Genomic DNA, 10,540 nt, shown 5'->3' with positions numbered 1-10,540 from the left:
CTTAAGATGCAGGAATGTGCTGTGAGCCCTCCATGCTCTAGGATTTGGGGCCGCCTGTGGAAGGTGTTGGCCAGCTCTCTCAGAATCAAGGAAGAGCACAGGGATTTGCTGTGAGCTTTATTTGGATAGGCAGCGTACTCTGAAAATAGATAACCTTTGACTCTAGCTTGGTGTCATCTCTCTATAAAGAGTGCTGTACTCACTCCAGAAAAATAGGTTCTCTTTTCACTTGTCAAGACCCCCTTTCTGTGGTGTGTCTTGTTCCCCTGTTTTCCTCTAACAATCCATGAATTACAGAGAGGTGGGCAGAAGAGCAGCCAGGGTGCGGGGCTGCAGGCTGAAGTGTTGATGTGTTTTCACCGATCAGCTTCTGCATTGTTAAGTTTGCAATCAGTCCGCTTTGGTGCTGGCAGCTTTCTGTAGTGAAGAGCACCCACCCAACAGGACAGGACTAGAAGAATGATAACCACACTGCAGGCAGCATTAGACAGGGCAGACATGTCCTGCTTGGTTTTATCTTCATGTAAATCCATCTCGGGCAGATTTCCTTCTAGCATTGGTGCTTGCTTTTTGGAGTTGTAAGACAGGGAAGGTGAGCAAAACACCTGATCTCTGTTACTTTATTAACAGCTTGCCAATGAGATACCTTACATTTCTCCAAACGTAAAAAAAATAATCTCTTTTCAGCTACTGACAATACAGCAACACTATGGACTGAGGGCGTTTTATGTAGGGGGCATGAATGTTTTCTCTCTTCTCTGCCTTGCCATTAGTTTCATATCATGGGTTTCTGTTACCTCCCTACCAAAATATATTTAGCGATGAACCTCGTGAAGAAGGGACTCTGGGTTGCACAGGTGTAGGTGGTAGAGGAATTATTTTGGCTTGTGAATGAATTGCCCTCCGGTGGTACTTACCCTGAGGTAGGTGTCATAGACACCTGCAGAAGGTGATCCATAACATCTGTTTCTCTCCTTGGTTTGTAGAGGCACATAGTTCAAATGGCATGCTTAACTTTTGGATAGCAAGACAAGATACATCTTTTCTTTCTTAATAAATGGTTAATTTAACCTTTCATGTAAACTGTTTTAGCGATGGTTAAATAATGAAGAATGTAACAAATTACCAACTACAGCCTTGAACATAATGAGCATTCTGCTTACTGTATGGCAGTTTTAGTTTAGTATGAGGAATCACATCAAATGAACCCTATTACAGACCCAATTAAAGGGCAACCACATTAAAGTGCAAAGGAAAATCTGTTTTTCATCAGCTGAGAGAGAACACAAAGCAGATCTGTGTAGCTCTATGTTATCCTATAGTGTGTTAATCAGATACAAGGTGTGACGGAAGCCAGTGACAAAGGGGACCCCTGATAGGGAACAGACATGCTCTGATAATGGGCCAGTTAACGCTTCATAATATTTCAATGGTTCAGTAGTAAACAAAGTTGGAAGTAGAACTTCAAAAAGGATGGCACATTCCTCACAGAGTTGAACCATACATCTTCTATGACACTTCTGGATTTATGGAAACCGAATGTTAAAAACAGTGATGTCAGGGAGCTCCAAAGAGAATAAAATCAACCTTCGTGATTCCTCCTTTTATGTTTCTGAACATGCAATCTCTGGGAGAGGTTGGGGAGTTGGAGAATACGCACATTGTCTGCCACCTTCTTCCCCCACCCACCACTTTTCTCATAGCCTAACATTTAAAAGGGCTGGAAGGCACAAAGCTATGTTTGTATCTCCATCATGTTTGGTTTTCTGGTTTCGTTTTTGCAGGAATTCCTTAGTAAAGGAGCTGTGTTTCACGTGTTTCGAAAACCAAAACCCAACCAAAACAAAGTGTACAAATTTTAAACAAATCCAAAGAACACAATGGTTTTTAATAGCTCAGAATATAATTACTGGAAGACTTGGTGTGTTTTAGGGAATTGTTTTGCTCTAAACTTCTTTAATTTGATTTCTTTGTGCCTTCTGGCTGTAGTCTCGCATTTACAGCTTTTCTTCCATTCTGATGTTATTTCATTAATCATGACACAGTGACGTTTCTGCACATTTCTGTGGAAAATCTACAGACATATTCCTCATCGAGCAGTACCTGGGTAAACTTTTTTGTGCTGAGGTTATGCAAATTGTCCTAGATTATTGCAAATCATTCTTTTCTAGGATTGATGCCAGAGTGAAGCTCCTGACAAAGCCGATTGATTTGATTCTGGTGCGGTCATTTCTTTGTTCTTGTTGCTCATTCATAGTGAAATGCAAGTTACAGATGTCACAAAGTAGCCAAACTGCTTGAACTTGTGATTTTTAAGTAACATGCAGATACGCTCAATCTTATAGCTGCTAATTTGCTGATCAGTTGCTAATCCTGTTTTCCAAAACTTAAATGAATGATTGAGGTAAAATATCTGGGAGTTTTAAGCCTCTTAATGTAGGATGGGAAATGTAGAATACATAGAAATATTCTACCTTGGTATCTTTGGAAAAAAAAAATCATTAAAGATCTGAGAATTGTTAACTAGGGTTTGTTGGGGTTTTTTTTAGAAAGATATGAGAAGTTCATGTCTGCTTGTGACAGACATTAAACCTGTTCAGATAGTGGTGTGGAGTGGAGCTGTAGTGTTGGGCAAGTGGGATTCATTTGGAGTTGTAACTTTGGGAAGATAAAAATGTTCTCAGAGCGTGTTTATGGTAAATGTGAATTAGGTGATTAGCTCCTGGCCTTTCTGCTTTTGAGAACTAATAGAGGTAAACAGGAGAATGTAAAAGGGATTCAGCTTTCCCACAGATTAGTCGAATTTGCTGTTTGTTGAATTTGTTTATTTTCCCCAACTTCTTTGCAATCATGATTTCTGGGAATAGTTTTCTTAAGACTGCAGCATGACTTCTGGAAGTTATAAGGTGTTTCTCTAAACCTTGTAATTCATAACTGCTGGAGGCTGACATAATAGATGGCCCACAGTTTAGCTCTGGCAGATGCAGCAAAGGAGATGTTTCCGAGATGCTGGTCAGATGTCATCATTAAAGTCGCGCCCTTTCATTTTTTTTATGGGTCACTTTGTAAATCTCAGTGATGAGCCTGCTTTTTCCAGGGAGAATCTTGTTTTTCACTGTTATTTCTAGCCTCTTTCTTTTAATCGAGAGTGGAAGTGAGGGAAAAGATCAAGAGGCAGAAATAGCATGAGATTTTCTCTTTCCAAACAGGATGAGGGATAGGTGTGTGTTTGATTTTGGTGTTTTGCTTTGTGGTGTTTTTTCTTTCTTCCTCTCTGCGTTTGCTGCGTTTGTGTCTGACAGAAACCTGGAATTTTGCTTGAGGCCACTGGGCACTGAGAATATCTCTAGATCCCACAGGTGATACCCGCTCTGTGTGTGGAAGTTATGCAGGAGACTGGGTTTTGAAGAGGACTCTTTGTGTGTCAGGAAGGTGTGGAGGGGCATTAGAAAGGTCCAGTAATTGGTGTTGGCCAGAGGTGGAATTGGAGGAGTTTAGAATAATGCCTCAGACTGATCAGACCCCTAAATCTGCAAGCACTTGTGTGGATGTCCCATCAAAACGGAGTTTATGTTCTGCTTTAAGCCAACAGAAACAAGCTTGCCATGTCTCCAAGTAAAACAAAGTTTTAAAATTCACTCCCATAGAGGAGGGTTTTGCGGTTGCACAATGACTGCCCATGAAGTCTTGGATGCTCTAGGTACTGGTTAGCCATGTCAGAGAAGCTTCTGCCAGAATGATTGGGCCAGATGGTTTGTGTGTTGCTGACCAGTCGGAAGGGTGGAAAGGCACAGAGTAGAAAGTGTGTTACCTATGTCAGGTAAATAGCAGTGCAGACAAGGTAGGTTGACTATTAAGTCAGTTTAAAAGCTCAAGTTCAGCTTATAGGGGTTTCTGAAGTTTAACGTGAGCTTCTAAGCCAACTTATTCTGTCTTCGGTGTTATGTTTTGACCTCCAGTTATAGACAGATCTACTTCTGCGTATTTAGCTGGAGCAGTTTAAAAAATTACCACTTCCATAGCCAAAGCATTGGCGCTAATTGTGTGAACGCTCTTTATTGCCTTCAGGGCTAAGTACAACAGATTTTAAAAACCTTAAACTACTCTAGCTAGAACTGCAAGGAAAGTGCCTAGGTCCTGTGTAAACCAACATGAGAGTTAAGAAATAGTTTTCCATTTTTCTTTCTTCTGTAGTTGGTTTAGAAGACAGGGAAGTGAGACCTGCTTCACAAGGGTATTTCTTCCCATGAGTAGAAACACTTTGATTATGAATGTTGTTCTTTTTCATAATACTTTGATTTAAAAAAGTACTAACCATAGTGCATTATTTGTGAACCTTCCCAAATCGCTACCATCTGCAGATCTCATATGTTGATGAGTTTCCTATAGTTAGCTGTGCCCTGTCTTTCCAGTAATACTGAGAAACTGTGTTTTATCCACAGGTCTGTGTTCTCTCAGTGGTAATCAACAGCCCACGTAGTCTGGTCTGTTTAGAGGAGCCTTCTAAACAGCTGATTGCAGTGACCATAGGCTATGTCATTTCTTTCTGATGTGCCTTTATATTGAATATCACATCACTTGAGTGCAATCAGGCTATAATCCAGATTGAAGTTTCATGCCTGCATTTTGTTTCCATAGCAGCTGGAACCTATATCCTGTTTTCCTTAGCTTTCTGGAGAAATTCTTCTCACATTTTAGTTTCATATCTTGGATTGCCATAGCCCCTTTATTACAAATGTTGTGTACCATTTTTGTGGATATTCAATATTAAATGTAGAAAGCCATTATAAAATTTGACAAGAAATTGAAAATAAAATCCTGTCTTACTGAAGCTCATGGAAAAAAAAAATCTATTGGTTTTGATCCCAACCTTTTTTGTTGTATTTTCTAGTAAGTAGTTGTCTTAGTGAATGATCATCTAAGGAGGATATACAGGACACTTGGCCAGCATTAGGAACTAATTACTGAAATCCCCCTGAAAATTGGCAGTACTTGGCTCTTCTTGATAAACCAAATGAGGACACTGTGATGATGGAACTTCCCTGCTCCCTGCTCAAAATGGGATTTTTTTTTTTTCTGGATGGTTTAAAGTTACAAATCAAGAAGGGAAGATGGTACTGCTGCATGTACAAAACCAGAATAATCCCTAGCGTGTGAAAAATCTTTCCCTTGTTTGCTCAAAGTGCTCTGCAATCCGAATAGAAGATTTAATTCACTGAGCCCTGAAGCTTACATCTTTTGCTGACATAAAATCCCTCTAGCATTTCCTGTTAAACCAAACAGCTTTGTCTGTACCTCATCCTAAAATATTATGTGGTGATTTTAACAGGAATATGATGAGGAATGGGCTAAAAAAATCCAGAGCGAGAAATTTCGATGGCACAACTCTCAGTGGCTGGAGATGGTGGAGAGTCGGCAGATGGATGACAGCGAGCAGTATCTGTATGGTGACGATCCTATTGAGCCCTACATCCATGAAGGGGATATTCTGGAAAGACCTGACCTCTACTACAATGCAGGTAAGGCAGCAAATGTTAGTATTCAGGACTGGGATTGCTACCGCTATGTTTGGGACAGGAGCTTGACCTGGGGCTGTAGAGAGAATCTGCTGACTTGAACCAGCGGGACAGTTGTGTCACTGGGAGCAGCACTGATGCATGCCAGCCAGGGATGGGCTTGTCCTCTTTAGGATGTTAATGACGGATTGAGTACTGTGTATCCATGACCTTATTAAGAGAGCTAATGGACCATGACAACTGATTTGAATAAAGGCGGCCCAACCTTGTTCTTCACACCTCTTTCTTGTGTCCATAGCTTATTTGCTTTACAAACACAAACCTTTTCTCATCTCTGTTAAGTTCACAGCAATGGGATTTGATGCTGAATTTTTTTCTGCCTTGTGTTAGTTCTGTAACATAAAAATGGGAGCAGATCTTGGTGAAAGATTTCAGTTGAGCCACATCAAACATGTAGGTTCCTTAGCAGAGGCAAACATTCTGTGACTTTCAGTTGATCTGGTTGTATGATCTTTGCTCTCGTATATTTAGGGAAGCATGTGAATCTCTTCTGCGAATATTTTTTCATGTGAGAAAGTTTTAGTACTTGACAATTTGAAGAAGTTAGTTAAAAATCTTCAAAATAATTCTTAAGAAGAGTCATGTTCTTATTTGAGATTAGTCCTGATACATATTCTAAAGAAAAAAGACATGCTTATCATTTTGCTTGATCCTTTTAGTAGTGCATAATGGTATATTTCTAGGGGTTCTCAACTTTTGTAAAGATTCTGTAGTTACTAAGAACACAGAAGTTGCCATACTGGCTAAAGACGCTGATGTATCCAGTCCAATATCCCCTTGCCAGCTGTTTCAGAGCTGTTTCAAAAAAAACTCTGCAGGAGACAATCACAAAATAATTTGCCCACCGAATAAGTGTCTTCATAACTTTTTGTAGCTTAGGAGTTGGCTTATGCTTTTAAACTTGTGGTTTTATATCCTTTTCAAACTCCTGGATGACTGTGTGCGTGTGGATTTTTTTTTAGGGTTTTTTTTTTTAATGGCTGGGTTTGAGTCTGTGGTTTTTTATTTTCCACAGAAGTGTCCAGTCCTTTGCTGTGAAGCGTGAGTCACAAAACTTTGACTCTGGAAGAATTTGCAGCAATCGTAATAAGAAAAACAAAACCACTAAAACCCATAAGCTTTACTTGTAGTTGCTGTGAGAAAAATAGTTGTGCAAGATCTCAGCAGCATTTCAAAAATCATTCTCAAAGTACATCAGAATTTAAGGAGTCTTGTTGTTCTGCTTTGATTCCATATGTCAGACGTAGCCCCTTGCCTTTTCAGTGCTATGTTTTTCCCTTTTGAGTCCTGTATCTTTATCTTGCTCTACTTAGACCTACAAGGTTAGCAGTGTGAGCCATGTGTTGTATGGTCCCAAGGTCTTTTATTACATCAAGTTTCTTTTGGGCTTCCTAAATTAAAAATGTGCCAACATGCCTGCTGTAGTCTTCCTTTACAGGTCCTAATGATAAACCTTTGCTTATTTCATAGGGTCATTTCTTTTCTCAGTAGTGTGAGCTAGAGATGGAATGACACCAGAAACACTGAATTTCCTGGCTTTTAATCATTTATGTTACAGGCTTAATGTTATTTAAACAAAGATTTTTGTGTTGGAATTGATATCTGACCGGGAAGGAGAGGCAGATTTCCAATGATATATTGTGCAGATGTTTGAAAAGTGCTTTTGTTTTTAGAGGTGTAAGAGTAGGTGATTATATTCAAAACACAGATTCACTTCTCAGGTTCCTTCTGACAAGTGCCAGTAATGGTGTGCTTCTGAAGTCTGCTAGGTTTATTATACCTCTGAGATGCGGCCAGAGGGGACATAACATTCCTTTGAAAAGGCTACAGATTATTGCACCAATTGGAGGAGGCATTTTTGTTTCCAAAGGACAGAGCATTACTTAGTAAAAAAATAACAAAAATACAGATCTTTGGGTGTTCAGAAGTTAAATGTTTGCATTTTAATTTGGTAATCTTAGAAATGACCTGCACAGGTGACTGACACTCAGTTACATTAAGTCCCCCTCAGCCATAATAGTTCTGGAGTTCACTGATGACAGGATGAGTTTCTTATTGCAGTGATACACCAACACCTCTCTTGCATAGTAATTTAAACCCACATTAAAGATCTGGTAGAATCTCTGAAGCTTCTGAGCTTCATTAGTTCTGTGTCTCTCTTGCTCTGAAAGTACATAACCTTAATTTATGTTGAAATGTACATAACAACAGATGTCCTTTAACTGTGCAATCATGTTATATGCAGCTGATGCTATCCATGTGCTTTCATTTTCCTAGAAATTCATGTGAGCCATAACTCTGAGTGTTATGGTTTGAATGTTAGCACTCTTGATTGAAGACACTTTAAGTAGTGGTAGCTCTGTCCTCAGAGTTAAAATGTAGCTCTTTCTTTATTAATAGAAAGATAGAAATTACTTTTAAGTCTCTCTGCTTTCAAGTAAGTTTTAACCAAACTTGACTGTTTATATAGTCACATTAATTGATAGCTTTGATCTTGAGTGGTGCAGGTATAACAGTGCTAATATTCCCCCTCATTTCTTTTCTGTGAAAAATACAGAATAGGTGGTGAGATAGGGAAAACATGGCACAAGTGTTAATAGTATCCACTTCAACTTTCCTTCCTCTTCTTTGGTTCTTTACGTCCATATCACAGGGCACTTGTGTCTCACTGAACATGCTGAAAGACAGTCATATCGATCTGTGCCAGATTACTTGCTTGTCAAGTAATACTCTTTCACATAATGTATACAGATGTATACAATTAAAATATAGCCATGTACAGCTATCCTATGCTGCTAAAATGTAGCCTGCTCATGGCCAGCATTTTTCATTTACAGTCTGTTGCACTCACTCACTTTCCCATGAGGCATTATCTTCTAAATCAGTCTCTGTAGCACCTCATCAAATGTCTGTTAGAAATCTAGATGTGTCAATTCTATTCCTTTTATCATTTGTCACTATATTATCTTCAAAAAACAGCAGGTAAATTCATAAAGCACAGGGAGATTCGTTTGAATGCCTGAGTCGTCATCTTTAAGCCCTTGTGTCTGTAAGTAACTTTCTACTGCTTCCTGCACAGGCAGTTTTAGTAGTTTTGAAACCACAGAGGTTAAGCTAAGTGGCCTGTGACTCCCTGGATCTTATCTCTCTTTCTTTAAAGTGGAATGGCATTTGTAACTTCCTAGTCATTAGGAATCTCTCTCTCTCTCTCCCCTCTGTTAAACTATTAAAGTATCAGTCTGAATGAACCTGTTTTTATTGGGATGCTTTCGGGATGCTTTTTGCACTGCAAGTCTGGGATTGTTTTCATACAGTAATGGAGACAAACTGATGCAGAGTCTGTTTTCATGAAGTAGCTTGTTTTATCTGATTAGAGCATAATGCTAATTACTGAGTAAGAACTATTCCCTTAATATGAACAAAAATGTGTTTTGTCAATGGGAACAGGAAAGAGTTAAGCTGGGCTCTCATTCAGCTGGGGTCAGTTCACTGACTTGACTTCAAAGACACTCTGGATTTACACTGTTGTAACAGAGGGAAATGTTAGCCCCTGATTTTCTTCTCTTCCTCATAAAGCATGAGGAAACTGTGAAGCCTTTAAGCTGGTGAAGGGTTTTGAGAATAAGTCTTATGAGGAACAGCTGAGAGACTTGGGGTTGTTTAGTTTGAAGAAAAGGAGGCAGAGGGGAGGCCTTATGGCTCTCTACAGCTACCTGAAAGGAGGTTGTAGAGAGGTGGGGGTAGGTCTCTTCTCACAAGTTATAACCGATAGGACAAGAGGAAATACTGCCAAGTTACGCCAGGGGAGGTTTAGGTTAGACAGTAGGAAGAACTGCTACACTGGAAGGGTTATCAAAGTCTGGAACAGGCTGCCCAGAGAAGTGGATCACCATCCTTGGATGTGTTTTAAAGCCATCTAGGTATGGTGCTCAGGGACATGGTTTAGAAGTGGCCATGGTAGAGTTAGATAACGGTTGGACTTGCTGAATGTTAAAGGTCTTTTCCAACCATAACGATTCTGTGATTTTATGAAGTTACTTTCCTGGTTTTTTGTAACTAGTTTTGAGAGATACAGTGGTGGAGGGTGGAGTTTGAACAATTAAGACCTTTGCTGCTTTTCTACTTTTGTTGCTGGTCCAGATTAATGTTTGACCCTTCTCATTACTTTTTCTCTTTACTTTCATGATGAGGCAGACAAGATGGGTCTTGATCAAACCTTTACAGAGCTGAGGAAGAAGGGCTAAGAAAATCTTTCTTAGGTACAGCTCTTTTCAGTAGGCTGAGCTACTTGGAATCCCAGTGAGGTGTTTTTGTAATAAACATTGCTGGTTTTCAGTAGTATTTTTGCTTGACGTTCCTCCCAGAAATACTGCAAGTTGTAATGAATTTCTAAGACAAACCAGTGTGGGTTGTGTTGCCCACTTGCCCCGAAGTCATGTTCCTTCATACAGTCACTGTATCTTTCTTGTTTTTATAGATGGCTTAGTAGCCCCCGATGGGGCAGTGAGTCCAGATTTCTTCAGTGATTACCATCTTCAGAACGGGGACCTTGTTGGGCAGCATCCCTTCTCTAGCAGGTAAATTGTTGTTTGTAAAGGTTGCATGAAATCCAACAATACTCATTCAAGTTTCTTTATAGGGCTTTGTTTGTGTTGTTCAATAACTTTTGCCCTCATAGCAGTGGGAATGGTTTACTCTGAAAAAGCCATTCTGGCCTGTCCTCTGAATTACGTGGTTTTTTAGCATACGTGTTGTAATACATGATAGCTTTCCAAAAGCTGTAGAATAGAAATGTAAAACCAGAACACACAACTAACTACGTATTTTGACAATTACTCAACTATATTCAGACATAGTTGTTGGGAAATACCTAAAGAGGGGCTTGAGATACTGATTACCTAGAAGACTTTCCTTTCCAATATTCTTAAATTGTTAAAAATCAGTTTCTCAGCTGCCAAAACTAT

At 39.5% G+C, this 10,540-nt stretch overlaps 1 protein-coding gene across 1 annotated transcript in view; it reads left to right on the top strand.

The window, feature by feature from the left end:
- The window catches only part of LOC104537164 (kinesin-associated protein 3-like), a gene marked incomplete at both ends in the record, with an annotated part of 17,688 nt that extends 7,535 nt beyond the window's left edge, over window positions 1-10,153 (top strand). Inside the window, 2 exons of the mRNA XM_010179969.1 lie at window positions 5,330-5,519; window positions 10,054-10,153. Coding sequence (XP_010178271.1) covers window positions 5,330-5,519; window positions 10,054-10,153 — 290 coding nt within the window. The remainder of the gene's footprint in view (window positions 1-5,329; window positions 5,520-10,053) is intronic.
- Between the last annotated feature and the right edge of the window lie 387 nt (window positions 10,154-10,540).

This window comes from Mesitornis unicolor, unplaced genomic scaffold (genome assembly GCF_000695765.1).
Source record: "Mesitornis unicolor isolate BGI_N332 unplaced genomic scaffold, ASM69576v1 scaffold11232, whole genome shotgun sequence".
In the NCBI taxonomy this organism is placed as follows: Eukaryota; Metazoa; Chordata; class Aves; order Mesitornithiformes; family Mesitornithidae; genus Mesitornis; species Mesitornis unicolor.
Note: the sequence above shows the minus strand (reverse complement) of the source record. Positions and strands in the feature narration are given on the sequence as shown.